Source organism: Monodelphis domestica, chromosome 4, assembly GCF_027887165.1.
Source record: "Monodelphis domestica isolate mMonDom1 chromosome 4, mMonDom1.pri, whole genome shotgun sequence".
Lineage (NCBI taxonomy): Eukaryota > Metazoa > Chordata > Mammalia > Didelphimorphia > Didelphidae > Monodelphis > Monodelphis domestica.
Genome location: NC_077230.1, coordinates 95,160,690 through 95,183,426, shown reverse-complemented (window position 1 = coordinate 95,183,426; position 22,737 = coordinate 95,160,690). Strand labels below are relative to the sequence as shown.

Below are 22,737 nucleotides of genomic sequence, written 5' to 3'. Positions count from 1 at the left end.
GGAGTGGAAAGAATATCGAGAAATATTTTTGGAAAGATAAGTTGGAATGCCAGATTTTTTTGTTTTGAAGGAACAACTGAAACTTAAGATCATAAAATTACAGATCTATAATTGGAAGGGAAATTACATATCATCTAGTCCACAACTTCATTTTACTAATGAGGAAAATGAGGCGTAGGATTATAGGACTTGCTGAAAGTCACTTCTAGGATAAGAGAATGTAGTGGTGATGTCTGTGCTATTGGAAGATTATTTCAGCAGCGACTGTTAGGGGGTAAAATTAGGGATTATGACTGAATACATAAATCTAAAATTCATACTATATAGAGACTGAATTAGAGATAAAGATAAATTAGCAAAGCAAGAGAAGAAAGTAGAATTAAGGAATCAAGAACCTATTTCATTAGTCAGATGAGAGGCTTGTGAACTAGGGTGTGAAAGCCATTTGAATGGAGGGAAGGAGGCCGATGCAACAGATATTGTGGAGATATATTTGAAGGGACTTGGCAACTTGGGTTGGATTTGGAGGTGAGGAAGAGTTATAACTCACCAAAAATTGGGAAATTTAAAGTAAGCAGAATAGGATTTTGGGGAAAGATCATGAAGTTTTTAAAAAAGTTAATATGTTGCATTTGAGATGTCTATATAAGGGACATTGAGGTGGAAATATCCAAGAAACAATTGGTGATGAAAGCTGAGTTTTATACAGATTTTAAAATCATCTACCTTGAGATGATAATTGAATCAGGGGGATGGAGAATTTGTAGAAAGAGAAGAGAAGGGGGCCCAGGACAGCTTTTGAGAATTTGAGAAATTGCCAGGAATTCCAGTTTTTTCCTACTATAAAAAGTGCTTTTGGCATCTATGGATCTATTTTCTTATACATCTTTGACCTCTTTCACATGTCTAATGGCTGGGCTAAGGGGTATGAATAATTAAATGAAATTTCTTGCAAAATTTCAAATTTGTTTCCTAGCATTAACAGTTCCATTAACAGCATATTAGTGAATTTATCTTCTTATAGCCCCTTCAACACTGGCTATTTCTCCAAAATTGAGTGAATTATTCTTATATTTATCTACCAGAATTCCTCTTCAAAATATCTTTTTCAAAGAATAAGTGCTTTTCTCCTTTTCTTCTCCCTTCCCCCCATTTTTGATATTGTTAGTATGAATTTATACTGACACATACTAGTAACTGATTTATGGTAAAGTATGATTAATGTGAAAATTTTTTTTTATTTCTTAAAAAGAGTAATATATTTTCAAAGCACTCAAATGCATTGTACTGATTTAAAAAAACAAACAAACAAACTTTTTTTGAATTTCAGATGATCCTGTAAATGCAGCTCCTACCACTTCTACTCGTGTGTTTTATATCAGTGTAGGGGTTTGTTGTGCAGTAATATTCCTGGTAGCAATAATATTAGCTGTTTTGCACCTGCATAGTATGAAAAGAATTGAGCTGGATGACAGGTATTGTATATTATATTTTTTAATTGCTTCCTAATTATTTGTGTCCAGAGAACAAATGAGGGGGGAAATGGGTCAAACTCTAGCTACATAAAGCATGCTGTAGCTATTGTCCTTGTGTTTATTTTATTAACTATTAGAAGTATTCTTGAGATGATTGTGGATGAAGCATAGGGGATTTGATTATATTCAGCTTCTCTCTTCAAAATATTGTCCAAGTTCATTTTTTTCTTTTTCCACTTAAGAGTGGAAAGAAGAGAAAAGAATGAGAATGAAGAAGATAAGGAAGAGTCAAAAATTTATTATAATTGAGAGGGGCATCTTTGAGAGTAAAAGGAAAGTATATAACTACATAGGATTGAATAGTGCCATGATTGGGTTTTCAGTGTATTAAAATCTTAGGAGAAGACTGAGGGTTTTTTTTTTTTATTTTGTAAGTAAGATTAGCTCTGAGGGATAAAGGGAACATAATATATTTTTGAGTGATCTCTGGGAGGGCAGAAGTTATACTGTGACATATTCTGTGCTAGTCTCCAAAGATGAAAGCTCTTGAGATCTGGCTAATGCAATCAGTGTCTTGATTGTGTTTGGAAATCTGGGAAAGCTTTTTGGTCCATGCGGCATGACCTAATTAGAGGAGGTATATCTATACTGCTACTCCATGAAGTAGAAGTCATCAGAGTTCCTACATGAAATAGTTCTCTTCCCTTTTTTCGATCTTCTCAGTTCAAAGACCTTCTACTTTAGAGTTGAATTAAGAAATGATGCTAAAAAAAATCAAGTTAAAAGGGCAATGTGTCTTTTATAACCCATTTCAAGTAGTTAATTGAGTCAACAGAATATCAAGTTATTCAGAAGGTATTTGATAATTGTCTTTAGAGACAGCTATCCTAAAGGAAGGGACAAAAAGATCCTCTGTCAGTGAATAATCATGAAGATATGGGATTGTCTTTTTTGTTTCCCTTAGCTGATGTGAATCCAAGGTGATGGTGTGGCTAAAGCTCTAGACTTAGAATCAAGAAATTTGGTTTCACATTTTGTCTCAATCACATACTATGGAGTGATGAATGCTTTTACTGTTCAGCACTGAGCTCTAACTTTGGAATATTGGGCAAAGTTGCCTTTGTTAAAGTGCCTTTGCTACTTTGAATGTAAAGTAGGTACTTGGAGTGTGTTTAGGCTATGGGCTAGTAAAAGATGAATAAGGTGATTCTTGTCCTCAATTTGCTTCTTGCCATTTAGTTGAGGAAATATCTAATGAGCTATAAAGTGCTATAAGAATTAGAAAAGGGGAGACTTCACTTCAGGCCAGGGTCATCTTCTACCATGGAAGTTATTACATTTGTGTTGAATTTTGAAAGATGTTGGGATTTTGACAGATAGAAAGCTAATGAGCAAAAGTGGTTAAGTATAAGTTGTATTCAGGGAACAAAATGGAGTAATACAATTTGACTAAAGTAGAAATATGTTTAAGTCAGTATATAGGGAGTAGGTTGGAGACAGATCGTGGAGTGTATTTACTGGCAGGTCAAAATGTTTTATAATGAATTGATAATAGGGAGCCATTTAAGGTTTGAGTGAGATGTATATGGTAGTTATAGATTGAATGATTTGATGAGAGGGAGAGACAAAAAACAGGTCCAATTTAGAGGCACTTTTTTGTTTATAAATTTTCAACTCGGGAGGAAAGAAAAAAAGCAAGTGATAAGAAGGAAAAGCTGTTATATCTGATACATAATCCCTAATTCTTCATTCCTTTCTCTCCTCTTGGCACCACAAAATGACTAAAGAATATAACAGGTCAAAGAGCAGTACTTCAGAGAGTATTTCCCCCATGCCAGAGATCAATGCATTCAAGTGGCACATAGACATACAAATTTAAGAACTACATTATTACATCAATCTTGAACATTAGTATAAAAATTGGATTTCTTTCTTTGTAGGGTTTTCATATTACTAGTAGAAAAAGAGAAGACAAATATTATAGTTCCCCTTGCACATGTTTCAGAAACCTGAATTATGTCAATTTTAAAAATTGGTGGATTATGAGGCAGTATTTACACAACCCACTATAGGTTCTATAGGTGTATAGAATATAGGTGTATTTGTGCTTGTGGCTTAGTTGTTTTGCAATCTCTACAATCTCCAGTGCTTTTAGCCTATTTTCTTCTCTTTTAAACATGTTTAACTTTTTATTCTCCTTATTAAAAATAGTCTCATAAAAGTGGCATAGTTTTAGTTTTCCTATAATCATTACATTTATTATTAATTCCTTAACCTTTCATTTAGTTAGTTTACTGTGCTTTGATATATAGCTATCTCTGAAAAAGTTACATAATTAAGATTACCAGTTAAGATATAGATCTTGATGATTGCCATAGATTAGTCAAGAAAGAACATATGCAATAGCAATAGATTCCAGTTTCAGTATGAAACATGTTATAATGAAGAAATAGCCATTATTATGATCTCTCAAGATTTTAGAATAATTTTGTTATAACTACTTGTCTACATGGCTTTCAGTTCCTTGGTACTTGTAACAAAATAGGTGCAAGAGACAGTTATTGATATGATGGTTAGAGAAATGACCTTGGAGTCAAGAAAACCTAGGTATATGTACGTATGCATACATAAATGTTTATGTATTTTGGTGAATGTATCTATGTATATATAAAACAATAGACATAAAAATTTCTGCTAAAAGTTGACTTGCTAAAATTTTCTATCTCAAACTATTTTCAGCATCAGTGAAAGCAGTAGTTCACAAGGTTTATCCCAGCCATCTACACAGACAACTCAGTACCTGAGAGCTGATACTCCTAACAATGCAACACCTGTTACCAGTAAGAGTTAATTTAAGTCTAAAACCAATTTTTTTTTTGGTCTTGGTTAATAGGCTACTAGTGATCCTAAGTGGTTGGCATCATATGCATTTAGGGAACTTAGATGAGTAGAAATTAGAGCTTTTAAAAATTTAGTTTTCATATATATGTACATGTATAATACAAGTTTGAATATATATATAGGATGTTTAATTCTCGACTTGCCCACAAACACTTTGAACTTCCTCTGCCATGTTCCCTATACCGTTTGATCTAGTTATAGGGAATGCAAATTAATTTGAGTATAAGAACAAGCAAAACATAAATACAAAGGTAAAACTGTTCCCACAAATAACTGTATATGGGGTTTCAAAGACAACTGCAAGTCTTTTCAAACCATGTATTTTGTTTTTTTATTTTTTAAATAAGTTTTTATTAAAGTCTTTTTTTTAATATATCCCCAGCATTTCCATGAGTAACTCAATCCTCTTTCCATATTACAAATAATACATTTTTTAAAACATAAAAGGGCGGGGGGATTCAACAAAATTGACCAATACATTGAAAAAGTCTGAAAATATTTGTAATGCACCATGCTTATGTATCTTCTCACCTTTGCAAAGGATGAAGTGGGAGTATCATCTTTTCCAAGCCATCCTTGTCCTTTATAATTTTGCAACATTTTTTTGGTAGTCTCTGTTTGCATTATTGTATCAGCCACTCTGTGTATTTTCTTGTCTCAGCTTCATTCTTCATCAACTCATAGATCTTTCCTTGCTTCTCTTTGTTCATCATATTTGACATTTTTTTGAAAATTTTATTTAGTCAATTTAGAACATTTTTCCTTGGTTACAAGAATCATATTCTTTCCCTCCCTCCCCTCTCCCCACCCCTTCCCATAGCTGACTTGCAATTCCACTGGGCTGAACCATGTACTTTAGAGGAATTTTTATTTTTGTTTATGTCTATATCCCAAATGCCCGCTAATAAATAGACAATAAAACTTCAGTTTCAGGTTATTACTTTGCTAGTCTAAATAACCTGTTCCTTTGAAGATAGGTATTTATGGACTTTGAGCTAAGATAAAAACTATTGTAGACTTAAAGGCCCTAAAAACCTGCGTAGAAGGAAAGAATAATTCTAGATTAACAGCAAAGATTCAAAGGAAAAAAATTGATTTTCCACAAGGACTATAGGAATAACTAGAAGAAATGAAGAAGAAGTAAATAAATAAACACACGACTCTGGAAGAAAGAATTAAAAAGAGAATAGATAGCTTAGAAAAGAAAGTGCTAAGTCTTATCCAAGTAACAAGACTACTTTGAAAGGATCAAACAGAAATCAGTGTCTCTATGAGAAGACAAGGGATATTGGGGGAGGGGGAACCAAAAAGAAAAAATGGAGGAAAATGGAAGATATCTAATATAAAAAACAACTGATCTGGAAAATGAGTTAAGGAGAGATAATTGAAGACTCATTGGACCTATGAGGAAGGAAAAAAAAAAGAGCCAGGACACCATATTTTAAGCAGCACAAATAAACTGGCCAGATTTATGAGAACCAGAAGACAAAAAAAAAAAGATTCCATTCATTACCTCATGGGGGGGAAAAACCATCTAAATTTCACATGTATGCTAAAGCCATAATTGAAAGCCTCTGTGTCAAAGAAAAATATTGCAAACATCCAGAAAGAAAGAGTTCAAGTACCAAGGAGCCCCAGACTTAATCACACAAAATCTGGCAGCTTCTATCTAGAACATCTTGAAATATAGTATTCCAAGAGGCAAAGATAGAACTAAGAATAACTTAATCTGCAAAGCTGATTAAAATCCAGTAGTGAAAAAGAATGGAACTTTAATGAAATATAGAGTTTTCAACATTTCTGATGAATGCACCAGTTGAAGTGCAAATCTGAGAACTTACAGAATTTTAGAAAGGTAAAGATATTTTAGCAATTGGAAGGAAGTAGGGGTATGATGCTATAGTGCTAACATTCTAATAGAGAAGAAGAAACAAAGTGCCCCTTTAGAGAACCTTGTTATCTGCAAAGGGGACTGGTGGAGATCTAAGGGTGTAGTGGTTCTGTTCTGCAGGTTTGAAGAGAAGAAGGAGTGAAATGACCTAGTTTAGGAGAGAGGAAGAAGAGGATAATATATTATGTCTTTTATTTGGGATAAATGAGATGTAAGTGCAGGAATACATTTACCCCAGCTGGGAAACAGAGATAGGGAATGGAGTTATGAGAAAAGACAATATTGGAGAGGAAATGCTTGTAAGCAAAACAAACTTCCTGATCCTTGAGGGGAAAATAGAAAAGAACTAGAATCTAAAGGAGTTCCCTGTAAATTGGAGAATCCCTGAACAATTTGCAAGCTCTGAATGCACTGAAATATTATTGTGTCATTTAATAAAAATAAAAGACAGTTTCATAAAGTCCTAGGTAGTATGAACTGATGAAGAATGAAATGATCAGAACCAGAAAAATGGCTTATTTATGGACAACATTGTAAAGAAAAACGAGCACTCTTCAATACCAACCATATATCCAGAGGATCTAAGATGGGTTATATTACCCCCTTTTTGAAGAGTCGATAGACTTACGGTTCAGAAAGACACATACATTTTTGGACATGGCCACTTTATGGACTTGTTGGATTTAACTATACTTAACTTGCTACAAGGTTGAGTTTTTTTGTCCTAGTTTTTAATTGGAGCAAACTAATAATGATTCCAAAACTAGGTCATTGGAACTTTTTTTTTAATACCTAGAAGAAAGCAGAAGTTCAGAAAGAACCACAAATAGGATAGCTGTTAAAATGTGAAATACAGTGTTATCCTTTTTTTTTTTTAAAGTAAGCAATATGAAACGGAAACTTATGATGTCATATATAGTCTCCCTTTATGTTCTTATATATATATATATAAAGGCTCATTTTTTGGTGGTGTTTAAGTTCATAATAAAACATTTTTTTGTTTGTTTTTTAAACCCTTACCTTTGGTCTTGGAATCAATACTGTGTATTGGTTCCAAGGCAGAAGAATGGTAAGGGCTAGGCAATGGGGGTAAGTGACTTGCCTAGGGTCACACAGCTGGGAAGTGTCTGAGGCCAAATTTGAACCTAGGACCTCCCATCTCTAGATCTGGCCACCCAACTGCCCCCTAATAAAACATTTTCAAAAGAGAGATGTGCATTTAGTGAAGACAGAACTCTTTAAGGACTACCTGCCCCTCAAAAACTGCTTTTGTTCTTTGTTAAGTGGTGATTGGAGAAAGATTAATCACAGTTATTATAGCACTCTTAAAATTTAAGCTTACCTTACAACAATCCTGTGATGTAGATAAATTAGCACACCGTCTTTTGAAATTGCTAACCAGTAATTGTTCCTTCTTATTTTATAGCTTTTAAGAATTAGCCCTTTTGCCTTTCTTCATGTTTCCCAATTCCAAAATACCGAAGGATATCATGATCTGATTCTACTAAAGTTATTTTTTTCTTTTAATCTGTTTAGCAACATTTTTGTTTCTCTGAGTAAATAACTTTAATCAACATTTATAAATTTAATTTCATTTACTTGCTGATAAAAATAAGGAGAAATTAAATCTAAACACTCCAGCATGATATGAAGTTAAAATATTTATATGGTCACACATTTTATTAGAAAATATGTTCTAATAAAATCTTCCTTTTGGAAAAAATAAGATTTTTTTTTTTTTTTAGGAATTGTTTTTCTAGTTTGTAAAAATCTGTCTAGAAGAGGTCATCAGCTTCCTGATGTTTTTCAGATTACACAGTTGATAATATACAAACCATTGCTTTTCTTGTGACAATACACATGTATATATGATTGGAATAGTAATATTTTTAATAATGTATTTTTGCTGTCTGCATCAGATTATTGCATGGTGAAGATGGGGGAAGGATTATCTGCTGAGAATCTTCAATTTGTTTTTAGGAGAAAGTATTTACTTTTTTTTCCTTTTATTGTTTCTACATCTGTTCTTTGAGTATTAACTATTTTTATGTAGGTGATTATAGAAAATAATGGTCTCTAATTCTTATTATAAGGGTATTTATATTAGTTTTGTTTCGCTTTGTTGGCTCCTCAGGTTATCCTACATTACGGATAGAGAAGAATGACCTAAAAAGTGTCACTCTTATGGAGGCCAAAGCAAAGGTCAAGGATATAGCAATTTCCAGGGAACGAATAACACTAAAGGATGTTCTCCAAGAAGGTATGTATTCTCTATCACTTGAAAATCAATATTTAAATCTTAATAATTAAATGTTTAATATTTTCACATCAGTGGTAGGTTGAGCAACAAATAAATGGCTTTGATCTTCATATTGTCTTAGAAAACAAAAACACTTTTTCCTTCAAAAATGTTATTTGTACTTTACTGATTTGCATGTTAAATTTACATAATAACTAATTTGGGAAAGTTGAGTTATTGTTATTTAAGTACCATTTTAAAGTAATATGTTGTTTTCCTATTGTATTGGAGAAGAGAAGGTTGAAAATCTATTCGTTGGGTAGAGGGAGGGGAAAATGTCCACTATTTCCCTTTTTTTTGCACTGAGATTTTCTTCTCAGTTTTCAGAATTAAATGATGAGGAAATGTGGCCAGAATTTAGGGAGTTACTTTTTTACTACCTTGGTCAAGCTCAGGCTAGGCTAGAAGGATGGAGAACTGGATAAGAGAAAATGAAGAATCAGTTCTTCTAGCTTCCAGAAGGGGGAGACAAACACCAGTATAGTCTGCACTTTTCATAATTCCCAAATTAAACTCTGAAATCAAAAATTCTGGGTGAAAGGGTACCTTTTTTGAAGACTATTTTTTTTTAGAGTCTGTATTTAGAATTTTTGTGAATATTGAATTATAGCTATATCAAAAATTTATTACTTCAGATGAAGGATAATTTAATGATCTCAACCTTTCTCCTCCCTTAATATGCCTTTAGCTTAGAAGATGAAATTGACAAAGCAGTGTCTTTCTAGCTACCATTCAGCTGTCAAAGTGATCTTCCTGAAGCAGACTTCCTCAAGTCTAACTATGTCATATCCTTCCCCTTCCTCATTAAGTAAAGGCCATTAGCTCCCTATTAACTCTATAATCAAATATAAAATCCTCTGACTTTTAAAGTTTTTTTCAATCCTAATTTCTTCCTACTTTTCCAGTCTTCTCATACCTTACTCTTCCCTCTATGTATTTTACAATCCCATGACATTGGTCTCCTTACATGCAATAGTCCATCTCTGAACTGAACATTTTTATTGACTTTACCTCCTTGTTTCTCTGGCTTCCTTAAAGTCTTAGCTAAAGTCCTACCTTCTGCAAAAAGGCTTTCCTAGTTCTCCTTCATCTTTGTGCATTCCCTCTAAGATTATCTCTATTTTATTCTTTTTCTCTTTGTTTATATATAGTTATTTATATCTTGTCTCTCCTATTACATTGAGATGAGAGATGTTTTTCCCCATTACATAGCAAGTGCTAAATAAATACTTGTTAACTAACTGAATAGTTTGTCTACTGTCAGCATAACTCCTTTATTAAACGATTCAGTTATACATCATTAAATCCTGACTGAAAAATGTTTCACCTCCCATAAACCCATTTTGTTGACCACAATTATTATTTTTCTGTGTGTTTGAAATTTAACACTGTATAGAAGGTATTTAAATTGACAGTTTTTCTTTTACTTATCAGACTATATCATTCTCAAATATTCTTCTTTTTAGGAACTTTTGGGCGTATTTTCCATGGAGTTTTAATAGATGATAAAGATCCCAACAAAGAAAAACAAGCCTTTGTGAAAACTGTTAAAGGTAGGATTTTTCACAGTATATCAACTGTATTATTTATTGTAGGGTGAAGTTATAAACATCAATAGATTGACTAAGTGGTTTATTCACATAGATTACTTGTATACAAATATTTAGCATTTTTTACCACAGGTCACAAGGAGATTCAGTTCTTTCAGCTCTTAGACCATACTTTTTAGACAAAGAAAGTAAAAAAATGGACTAACATACAAAAATATTTTAAATCCATTGGGGATCATCTTGCCAGTGAAAAACTAAATTTTGCATGAATTAAGTGCATCCTTATATAGATTCAGTTTTGTGATAGTGACTGTCTCGGAAGCTGAGATTCTATCCTTAGTTATTGGATTTCAAAGCAACTATTCCATTCCAAATAAATAGGCCTTTTCTTTAGTTGAGATCTTTTTGCACCATTTTTTGATATGTCCTAGGATTTTCTTTTCTTTTTTCCTTACTAGTTTTACTTTTCTAGTTTACTACTAGATAGAAGAAAATTGTTCATCACGATTTTAGAACAAGTTTATTTATACAGGACTTCTTACCCAAAACTATCAAACTAGTTTTTCATTTTCATTTCTCATTTTTAGATTTTGTAGGATAGTTAAAATAACTTATAATTATTGTTCCTCTTGGCCAGGCTTGGAGTGAAATATAAATATGAATATGTTGGTTTTTACTGTGTTCTATATTTGGTGTTTAACCTCTTCAGGTATCACAAGAACATTTTTACTTTGAAAAAAGAATTTAGCCCTTTTTACTGTGTCAATAAGGTCAGTTGTATAGAGGAACTACATTTAATTGTTTGTGAAATAAATGTTATTAATGCTTATATTCTTAAAACAATTAAAAGAATTAATTGAAACATGTTAGGGATATCACAAGGATACTTGGATATTCTTGTTTTGGAAAAATGTTTAGCAGTTTATTTACTGTGCATGTAAGACTGGTTTTATCAATTAATTACATTTAATTGTAAAATAAATTTGCCAGTTTTTATGTTCCTAAATTTGTCTCTAGGAAAAAATATGATATAAAATGTCTTCTGGATTTTTAGTTGGTGATGGGCTCATATCCCATTTTTTACTTAATAACTGGCCTTAAGCTAGTCACTAAAGCAGGACCTCAACTGTCTTATCTGTGAAATGGAGGCTTTCATCTTTTTGCTGCCTTTTTCATGACTTGAACTTTATTCCCTAGAATAGTGTTCCAGGTCCTCTGTAACCTTGCTTTTGTATCTTGATCTACTTCAGCTAATTTGCCAGTGTTACCAGATCATGAATTACACACTTATGTCAGGTCTTTCTCCTTGGGTTATTCTTCTAGATTAACAAAATTAAACATTCCAGTTTGTAGCCTTTAATCCTTTGCTGCTGTTACTTTCTTCTTGGAATACTGTTTTCCTTTTCCCCCAGCTACCCATGTTTACTTCTCAAAGTCCATTCTTTCTCTTGAAATCCTTTTTGATAATTCCATGCCACATTGATCTTTTTCTTTTGTGAACTGTTTCATGAATATTTAATTAGCAGTTTATTGTGTAGTGAGTGATGTTGGTAATATTTATGTTGGTTTTTTTTACCTAGATTTAAAATTTCTCCTGGATAATGGCAGTTGCTTATCCTACTTTGAGACTTATATCTTCCTTAAAATTTTTTTTCAATTACATATTAAAAACATTTTAACTTGTTTTTATTAATTTATAATATTTTTCCATGGTTACATGATTCATGTTCTTTCCCTTTCCTCTTCTTTCCCCTCTCTCAGAACTGATGAGGAGTTCTGCTGGGTTATACATGTATTGTTGTTAAAAACTTATTTCTATATTATTCTTATTTGCAATAAAGTGATCCTTTAAAGCCAAAACCCCCAATTATATCCCCATCAAACCACATGATCAATCATCTTTTTCTTTTGCATTTCTACTTCTACAGTTCTTTCTCTGGATATGGATAAGCATTCTTTTTCTTAAGTCCCTCAGTGTTGTCCTGGGACATTGCATTGCTACTAGTAGACAAGACTATTACATTTGATTGTGCCACAGTGTTTCACTTTCTATGTACAATGTCTTCCTGGTTCTGCTCATTTCACTTTGCATCAGTTCCTGGAGGTCTTTCCAGTTCACATGGAAATCTGTAAGGAGAGTTTCTTCACCTTAGAATTCCCTTAATAGTGAAATTACCAGTTTAATCCCTATTCTAGTTATATGTGCTTAGGTGCATACACAAACCTATGTGCATGTGTGCGTGCGTGTGCGCGCACACACACACACACACACACACACACACACACACACACATACAGGATAGCAGTTGAGGCCTTATACCATTGTGATTTTAGTGGTATAGGGAGTTCCCCACTTAGAAAACTTCCTCTACCAGTGTGGATTTGAAGTATGTGTGTGCGTGCAATGTATGTGTGTATGTACATATCTATGATTTCATTAATGTAGAGATCACTTTCTACATGCACAAATAAACAACTGTTGTAAAACTTGAAATTTTAGAAAGACTTGTCATGAGGGTTGGCTTTGAGCAGTTTAGTGATTTGGTTAGGTCACAGATTCAGGATCACATTTTTCTTTCTAATTTTCTGCCACTCCCTATATATTGTTCCTTCCCTGCTGCCTTCAAACATGCCCACATTGTCCACATCCTTTAAAAAAAAACTTCACTTGATTCTTCCTTCCCATCAGGCTCTTGGTCTGTGTCTTCTCTCAAACTTCTAGAAGAAGCCATCTACATTGGCTGTCTGTACTTGCTCCCCCTTCATTCTTCATTCTTTTGCTATCTGCATTCTAAATTTATCACTCAAAACTGATTGCTTTTTCTTAGTTCCCATCCTACCTGACCTCTTTGTTGCATCTGACACAGTTGACCATCCTGTTTTCTCCAGGTTTTCATGACACTATTGTCCCCTGGCTCTGCCACTACTTGTTGGATTACTCCTCAAGTGTCTTTAGCATGCTCCTTAGTCAGGCCTGCTTCTGTTGTCTCCATTGTTTCTCTTGGTGTCCTCACCTCTTCCTATGGCCTTACTTCTCTTCTTTTTCCAGGCACCTATCATAGGTATATTTCCAGCTCGATTCTCTCTCCTTAGTTCCAGTTCTACATCACACACTTATTTTATTGGGCATTTCAAACTTGATGTCCTGGAGAGAGCTCATTCAGTGCCAGACAGTCAGCAAGCGTCCATTAAGCATTTATCATATGCCAGACACTGGTACTGGGGATAGAAAGAAAGACAGAAACATGGACTTTGCCTTTAAGGTTATAATATTTATAGTTGTTGTCTCCCCTATTAGAATAGAAATTCCTTGAAGGTAAAGATTGCTTCATTCTCCATATTTGTATTTCTAATACCTAGCACAGGCCTGGCATACAACAGGAACTTAATGAATGATTGTGATAGATATGTCAGGTGATGAGTCTAGCTGTCTATTACACCCTGCTGCTTCTACCTAGATATTTAATAAGTATTTTTGATTGATCCTATCTTGCATTTAAATATAGTTATAACAGAAGGATTAGATATTAGCTTTCTTCATTCTAAGTTGCTCATTTATGTAACTTGAATACTGGGATTCTAGGTTTCTATCACTTTACTTTCTTGTTTCCCATCTTCCTTTCTAATATTTATTAAAATGTTCCTTAACTAGCCCCTTTTCTGTACCTTGTACCTACCTTCTGTTCTCTTCCTTTTTATCTTTAGGCACATAGCAAAATAACAGATAACATCTCCTGGCAATTTAAGCTTTCCGTTGTTTGGTTCTGTTCGTTGACGTTGAAGCTTTGCTTCCTTGAACTTGCCACAACAAAGTTATTCACTAAAACATATGAGTAACTAACAATAATAGCTAACATTTACATGATATCTCCTATGTCCCAGGCACTGTGTCAAGCACTTTACAAATATTCTTGCATTTGATCCTTACAACAACCCCATAAGGTTATAAATATTATAACCTTATAAACAACTCTGTTATAAATAACTGGGATATTATGGGCAGCTAGGTGGCTCAGGGGGTAGAGAGCTGGGCCTGGAGATGGGAGGTCTTGGGTTCAAATCCAGCCTCATTCCTAGCTGTGTGACCCTGGTCATATCACATAACTTCAGTTGCCTAAGCTCTCACCACTCTTCTTCCTTGGAACTGATAATATTGAAGAAAAGGGTTATTTAAAAACAGATAAATGAAATATAGTTTATAAATAGGAGAAAGTCTTTGCTTAATGCACAACTTTCATCTATTTTTCCCTTCTTCCATTTGATTTTAGAGGAAAGAGAAAGAAATATATATAATTATGGTCCCAAGCTCATAGACCTCTTTTTCCCTGGTGGAGCCTATTGATCCCCTTTTATATAAGCTAGTGAATGAGGAATATCCTTTACAGAGGTACATTCTATGAACTTGTTAGACTTAGGACATCCTTTTTGGAGAAAGAAGAGGCAGGTTCAGTGGTCTTCAGATATACTCTGAAATACGTTATATTCTATAGTTCTCACTTCCCATCTCCAACCTCTAGTCAACTTTTTAACCTTTGAAATATTTATAGCAGATGTATAAAAGTAATAGTAATTGTAATTAATATAAGAATTGCTTAACATTTATGCCTAATTATTATGCTAAGTTGATTAGCTAGTAAGTAGAAAGGCTATATTCTCATCTAGATTCTTCGCCCCTAAATCTATTGTTCATTTATTTAGAATTCTATTTATGTTGTAATGGGCAAAAATAAAATACTTGAGTGTACCAGAAAATGTTCTGTAATTGGAGTTAGGAGACCTGGATTCTAGTCTCAGCCTTTCTACTAAATGTATGTCATATTATATAAGTAACTTGCGTTAAATTAGCCTTAATATTATTTTTTCTGAGTAAAAGGTCCCTTTCAGGTCTGTCATTTTATAAGTCCTTGAGATAATTACTTTTATTTCAGGCAGTTTTCTAAGAAAGTTTTACATTTCTTCTGAAACTTGTAAGATATTTTCTAAAAAAAGTCTGCTGCTGCTTGGCTTATTCTGAATGGATTTTTATTCTAGTTTATTTCCCTACAGAACTAGCTAGGGGGAGGGGAGAAAAAGGAAATAATATTGATAAGAAAACACAATACGGATACTAGGGCTGTTTCTTAAGATAAGATTTGTATTTCCGCAAGTATTTCAAAAGTAGCCTTTCATTCCTTTTTGTGTCTTACTTCTATAAATTACAATGTTCCTCAACTGGAAGGAAACAAGAGAAAGCACAGTGAGTCCTTAGTGAAAATACTGTTGTCATTTTTGTCATAGACAAAGAGGAAGGGCATTGACCAAACTACAATGTACTCTTTATAGTTATTAATGATATGATGTCACCCAGTTAAATGGTACTGAGATTTTACTTTTTCAAAACAGCCCTTTTTGATTCAGTCTATGAACAGAAAAGGTAGTCCTTATCTTGGAATGACTGATTGTACATACATTATACAGCCTTGATGCTGTGGAGGTGGGGGTGGGGCATTTCAGAAGAAACTGTTTTGCTTTGGTTTTTTGGATTAGCCAAAAATTGGAGTTTGGCTTTTTTTATATTCGCAATTTTACTTGTGTCAAAGCATTTAGAATAAAAATTTGTTAAAATTAGGGCTTCACATCTCAAATATTATGCTGCACAGTATTTATGATATGAAGTTTGGGATGTTATTTCAGATAAAGGAAATTTCATAAATAATTTTTATTTAACATAAATTTTAGTCATCCATCATACATACAGTGGCAAGTGTAGTATTCACAAAAGAAATAAAATGTGCATTTTATACATCAGTAATAACCTGAAAGTCCTTAAACTAGTAAAGAACTCAGTGAAAACAACTGCTCTTGTTAAGGAGAACTGCATCCATGGGAGTCTCCTGTTTTTCTTCCAGTGTTACCAACTTAGGATTCAGTGTGCCATTCATCTCCAAAACAATATTCCTTTTTTTTTTAAACCCCTACCTTCCGCTTTGGGGTCAATACTGGCTCCAAGGCAGAAGAATAGTAAGGGCTAGGCAATGGGGGTTAAGTGACTTGCCCAGGGTCACAAAGCTGGGAAGTGTCTGAGGCCAGATTTGAACCTAGGACCTCTTGTCTCTAGGCCTGACTCTCAATCCACTGAGCCACCCAGCTGCCCCCCAAAACAGAATATTCTTACATGAGCAAAGGAAGGTTGAGTACCATTGGATTTGGACTCTGATTACTCCATTTTGCAGATATATATATAGTCTTGGGAATAGAAGATTTGTATTCTAGTTCCACCTCAATTAGTTAGCTTCCTTAAACCTTACTTTTTGATTTCTAAGGTTCTTTCTAGTTCTGCCATTTTATAAGTCTATGAGATAATTACTTTAATTCCCACCCTCATTCCAACACTATACCATAAACAAATAAACACGTAATAAATTAAAAACTAGTTTTGTTTTTTTTAGTTTTGCTATTACAGTATTAAAGAGGAACATTTTGAAGCATGAAAAGGTAAAAATATTTCTCATAGGTATGGAAAAACTAAATTCACTTAATCTACCTTTTTGCCTTTATTAAAAGCTCTTTTGTTTCTTTTAAAACCCAAGTGTAGTTTTTTTATTATTTGATATTTTTCCCCAATTACATATAACAGATTTTAACATGTTTTCCATAATTATGAGATCCAAATTGTTTCTCTCCCACCGTCTTTAATATATAGTTATAGATATTGTTATGGGGGGTATTTTGGAGATGGGATTAGATGGGATAAGTGAACTACTTTGGGCCAATAACAAAGATTTATACTGTGGGTGAAAGGGCAGGCTTGTTCTGGACAGAGCCTGGTCTAGAGTCCAGTACACAGACCCGTCAGTCACAGATTAGGCAAAAGTCACTGGAAGTTGTAATTTATTCTTTAAGAGAGGTTTGTAGGGAAAAAAGGGAATTACTATCACTGGTTTACTAGTTAAACAACCCAGGAACTAAACCTTCACAAGAAGGGTCTTCATAGAGTTGTTGGACTTCTCTTATCTCCCTCTCCTCTCTCACCTAAAATCCCAAAGACTAGCCATCCTGCACTAACCCAAACCTCTTTTGATTGTTACTTGAGTTATTGATTGGTCTGTAGCAGATTAGACAGGGTCCCACGTCCAGATGGACTCAGATCTCTGCTTACAGACAGCTGCATATGACTGGATATTGGTTCAGGATAGCTTCTGGTTCAAAGATCTTCTTCCAAGGGAAACACAGGTCTCCACAGCAAGGACAGTTACAGGAACTCCACCAAGTATTTGTCAGCAAATCCTTCCAGGTGCTTGTAGTCAGCAAATCCCCAGAAAGACTCTCAGCTCCTGAGTTCTCAGCTCAACACTTCTTTTTCAACATTCCAGAATCTTTCCTCATGCATCTGTCCTCTGCAGACCAACATATAACCCTCTCTTCCTTATAACGATGTTTGATCATGCAAAACATAATCTCATATTGATCATGTTATAAGAGATCATATAAAACTAAAACCCCAAAATAAAAACTCACATATAAAGTAAAAATATATGCTTCAATCTGTACTCAAACTCCAGTACTTCTTCCTCTGGAAATGGATAGCATTTTTTCATCATAAGTTCTTCTTACATTGTTGTATTCCTGAGAATAGCTAAGCCTTTTATAGTTAATCATCATACAATATTGATGTTACTGTGTACACTGTTCTCTTAAAGTTGCTCTCTTCACTCTGCATCAATTCATGTAGTTTTTTCCAGGTTTTTATGAAATCATCCTGCTCATCATTTCTTATAGTACAATAGTATTTTATTACAATTATATACCACATTTTGTTCAGCCGTTCCCCAGTTCTTGGGAAATTTCCAATTCTTTGCCATCACACAAAAAGAAGTTGCTAAAATGATTTTTGTACAAGTAGCACCCCCCCCCCCCCCTTTGGAAAAAAATCTCTCTTAAGATACAGATCTAGTAGTGATATTACTGGATCAGAGTTTATACACAGTTTAAGTTCCTAATTGTCCTCCAGGATGATTACATCAGTTCAGAACTTTACCTTAACATTGCTTTAGTGTCCCAATTTTGCCAAATTCTTTCCAACATTTATCATTTTCCTTTACTGTCACATTAGACAGTCTGTAAGGGTGAGGTGGTACCTCAGAGTTGTTTACATTTGCATTTCTTTAATCAATAGTGATTTAGGATATTTTTTTCATATGACTATTGATAGCTTGGATCTCTTCATCTGGAAACTGCCTATGCATATCCTTTAACCATTTGTCATTTGGGGAATGACTTCTATCCTTATAAATTTCACTCAGTTCTTGATATATTTGAGAAACGAGGCATTTATTAGAGAAACTTTTTATGAATTTTATTTTTCCCAGTTTGTTGTTTCCCTTCTAATCTTGGTTGCATTGGGTTTTTTTTAAGTACAAAACCTTTTTTAATTTAATGTAATCAAAATTATCCATTTTACATCTTGTAATATCTTTTGTTTGGTCATAAAATTTTCCCTTATTCATAGATCTGACAGGTAAACTATTCCATGCTTCCCTAATTTGCTTATGGTATCACCCTTGATGTTAATGACTGTATCTTCATATAGAATGTGAGATATTGGTCTGTACCTTGTTTCTGTCATGTTGTTTTCCAGTTTTCCCAGAAATTGTCAAATGGTGTGTTTTCCCCCTGCCCCCCAAAGTGTGGGATCTTTGAGTTTATCAAATACTAGGTTGCTATGGTCATTTGTGATTAGATATTGTGTAACTAATCGATCCCACTGATCCACCATTCTATTTCTTAGTACCAGATTGTTTCGCTGATTACTGCTTTACAGTATTTTGAGATCTTGTGTGGCTAAGCTACCTTCCTTAACATATTTTTTCATTAATTCCCTTGATATTCTTTACCTTTTATTCTTCCAGATGAATTTTGTTATCATTTTTTTCTAGCTCTATAGAGTAGTTTTTTATCTTTTTACAAAAAATTTCCTAACCATCAGCTTTGGAATTCTTTTTTTTTTTTAAACCCGTACCTTCTGTCTTGGAGTCAATACTGTGTATTGGCTCCAAGGCAGAAGAGTGGTAAGGGCTAGGCAATGGGGGTCAAGTGACTTGCCCAGGGTCACATAGCTAGGAAGTGGCTGAGGCCAGATTTGAACCTAGGACCTCCCGTCTCTAGGGCTGACTCTTAATCCACTGAGCTACCCAGCTGCCCCCATGGAATTCTTTTTTGTTGTAATGTTTTTGTTTTTGTTGTTGTTTGTGTTTTACTTGTTGCTTCTACCATCTGGAAAAGAAAATCATTGTATTATAGCTAAACTCTCATTCAGTGTCTTAACAGCTATACTCATTTCACCACATTTGCTAAAAACTAAGAGCCCTAAATGAAGATATAGCTACCAGAGGAATTGAGTCATCAGTTACAAGGGAGGCAAGCAGTGTTGTATAAAATCCACAGAATGGATTAGTCACATCTGTCCCCCTTAGGGCTTTAATCCCCTATCTGCAAAATGGAAGTTGGAATGTAGTATTTGTGAGTCTCTTCCAGATCTAAAATTCTGTTATTCTGTTGCACTATTATTAGTCAGAGAACAAAATGGCCAATAAAGTTATACAATCATATATTAGCAACATATTAGAAAACCACTCAGAGAACAGAATAGGCAGTAAAGCCATAGCCTGTTATGTAATTCTTTATGTCTTTAAAATAAAGTTTATTGAAATTAAAATTTTGAATCAAGTTATTTTTAAATTTTCTAATTAAATTATAATAATGGGTTTGAATTATATATCTCTTACTATTGTTCAGAATTATTTTTTTTTCTTTTTCTAGATCAAGCTTCTGAAATTCAAGTGACGATGATGCTCACTGAAAGCTGTAAGCTCCGAGGTCTTCACCACAGGTGAGAAGAATTTTTTTTTTCAGTAATTTTATAGAAAATATGAAATATTAAAAAAAAATCCTTACCTTCTGCCTGAATTACCATGTAATTGAAAATATTGGCACAAAACCCTCTGCATTTAAAAAAATATGGACAGAGAAGCATTGTGACCCAAATACAAAGAAACATTTAATTAGGAAATCAAGGCCTGGGTTTGAGTCTTGTGAGACTGTACTGGATAAGCTGCTTAACTTCTCTTACCTATCTCTAAAACAGGAATAATAAAACTAATAAAACTATTGTATAGAATTGTTGTGAACCTTAAATTAAGTTATTATTATTTTAAAAATATCTTCTTATAGCTTAATATAAAAGACCTGGGCAGTGGATCTTTTATACCAGTGAGTGTTGCATCTTAATGTCAGGGAAATAGGAAGTTAAAAATAGTCACCAGTGTAGTAAAATGGAAACATTACTAAATTTAGAATAAGGGTTTGTTTTTGACTCCCACTCTGACTTCAGTACCTTGAATGACTGGATAAATCGCTCTACTCATCACTTGTTTCCTCTGTAAAAAAGAAAGTGGTCGATGACTAGATTCAACACTTTCAACCCTCAAGCTATAATTCTATGATATGTTGAGATATGTTGAACACCTTTTGGTTAAATTGGTGAAAAATTTGTTTGCAAATAAAAAAGTAGAATGGAAATTAACTTTTCCAGAAGATTAAAGAATTAATGCTTGTGGATTTCTGCCGAGTATAAAAATGATAGTCCACCAATGCTAATTAATAGTCTAGCTTCACCCAAAACAAACAAAACCCCACCTAACTTAGCTACTGTCTTACTGATTGGCTATGAAAGCTTGTATGATGATGAAAGGAGCATTGGGATTTGCTAATAACATATAGTATAACTTTTTGCAGTGGATAGAGTGTTGGCCTTAGAATCAGGAAAACTAGAGTTTGAATTATCCCTCAGATGCTTAATAGGCAAATCACTGTAACTAGCCTCAGTTTCTTCATCTGCTTTGGAGAGTTGCTTGTGAAGTGCAAATGAGATTTACAAACAAATGCTATGTGATATTATTTGTTCTTATTATTTTATCTCTGGTCCCTCAGTTACCTCATCTTTGAAATTAATGGATTATAGTAGATGAACTTTAAGAATCTTTCAAGATTTAAATTAAATAATTCCTTACTCTTTCTGTGACTATTTCCTAATCATTAAAAATAGGGATGATTATACTATTCCTACTTAATTCCTACTTAAGTCACAACATTGTTGTGAGATTCAAATATGAGAATGACTATGAAATATTTTGGAAAATGTGAAGTACTATACAGTTCTAAGTTATCACTATTATCTATAATTCTGAGTGTTTCTTCTCTCCCCTCTTTAAAGTCACCAAATGTAAGTTACTAAGTAACTGAGTATGATAGTCTTTAGAACTTTTTTCCTTGAAATAAAGAAGATATTTCTTCTCCTTTCTTTATAGACATCTTCCCTGCCTCTTTGCCCATTCCTCCCTGATGAACATCTATTAACTGGTCCCATTCTATATGTCTAATGTCTTAATTATACTATTAAATCACTTAGATTTATTATTATAATTAAACTTACTATTCGGGAGTATCTACTGTCTATCATGTATGTATTTGTATATCTAGAGAGAAAATATATACAGAACTTTTCCTCAGATTTCTGAATTACTCTTAATTAGGACTGATAGGTGTAATTATTTTATAGATTTAAAAAAATCACACCAATAAGTGTGATTATGTGACTTCAAGAAAAAGGTTTCTCAAAAGTTTCTTTCAAAGCTTTGGTGACAGCTTTGAGAGAAACTTAAGCTAACTTCAGTCCTTTTCCAGTGTTCCTCCTGCTACAAGTCATTACTCCTCTTAAAGCAACAGTTTCACATTTATTTATTATTATTATTATTTTGGTAATGTTACTGCTTTTCTTATCTTGACAGTTTCATTCTTCCTTAAATGAAGACAGAAATACTAGGTACCTAGACCTGAGACTCATGCATAGAGACAAATAGTCAAGTCCTTGGGAACTGATAAAGAGTTCCACAATGAGGAAAAAAGTATATAGAGAAGAGGACCATAGATAGGCCTCAGATAGACTCCAAGTTAGTGGGCACGGAATGTTTAAAGTTTAAGGCCATGAAACTTTAGAAGAATCAGACTGATTAGGAAGACAACCATTTGAGAGAATAGTGTCACAAAAGCTTAATTAGGAAAGAGTATCCAGGATGAGAGAATGGTCAAGTTATCAAAAAAAGGTCAAGGAGGGATCAGGCTTGTGAAAAGTACATTTAATTTGGTAATTAAAAAATTACCGGTAACTAGAAAAAGGAGAAGCAAAATTTCATGGAGAATATAGCATTTAGACTAGTCTTTGAAGGGTACAGTAAGGTTGCATTGAGAAGGAAAGTAAGGAGATTAACATACATGCTAGGTATAGAGAGAGGAGCATAAGAAACAGTGGGAAATATGCTAATTGGATTTGGGGAGCAGGAGGTAAAGCCTATTTTGTTATGGAATAGAAAAGAGACTGGAAGGATAGGTTTTTCTAGACCTTATTTGATGTGCACATCTGAAGAAAGTCTTGTTCAACAAGTACTGTTTTGGAATTGGAACTATGCTTTTTTGGGGGGGGGGAACTGTTCTTTGCATGAAAATAGAAAAACGGTATTAAAAAACATCCATTGTCAGATAGTTTTCCCTATTTAATTTCCAGATAATAGGCATATTAGGTTTAGA

At 33.6% G+C, this 22,737-nt stretch overlaps 1 protein-coding gene across 3 annotated transcripts in view; it reads left to right on the top strand.

Moving 5' to 3' along the window:
- Positions 1–22,737, top strand: part of RYK (receptor like tyrosine kinase) — a 98,372-nt gene that overhangs the window by 50,076 nt on the left and 25,559 nt on the right. For 2 of the 3 annotated variants that reach the window (XR_008911144.1, XM_056793631.1), the window contains exons 6-10: positions 1,331–1,475; positions 4,215–4,316; positions 8,394–8,527; positions 10,033–10,119; positions 19,915–19,984. Coding sequence is in view for 2 of the 3 variants with exons in the window: in XM_056793631.1 (XP_056649609.1) it covers positions 1,331–1,475; positions 4,215–4,316; positions 8,394–8,527; positions 10,033–10,119; positions 19,915–19,984 (538 nt within the window). In the remaining variant the exon portion in view is untranslated. The remainder of the gene's footprint in view (positions 1–1,330; positions 1,476–4,214; positions 4,317–8,393; positions 8,528–10,032; positions 10,120–19,914; positions 19,985–22,737) is intronic. The other variant, XM_001374612.5, reaches the window with a different exon arrangement.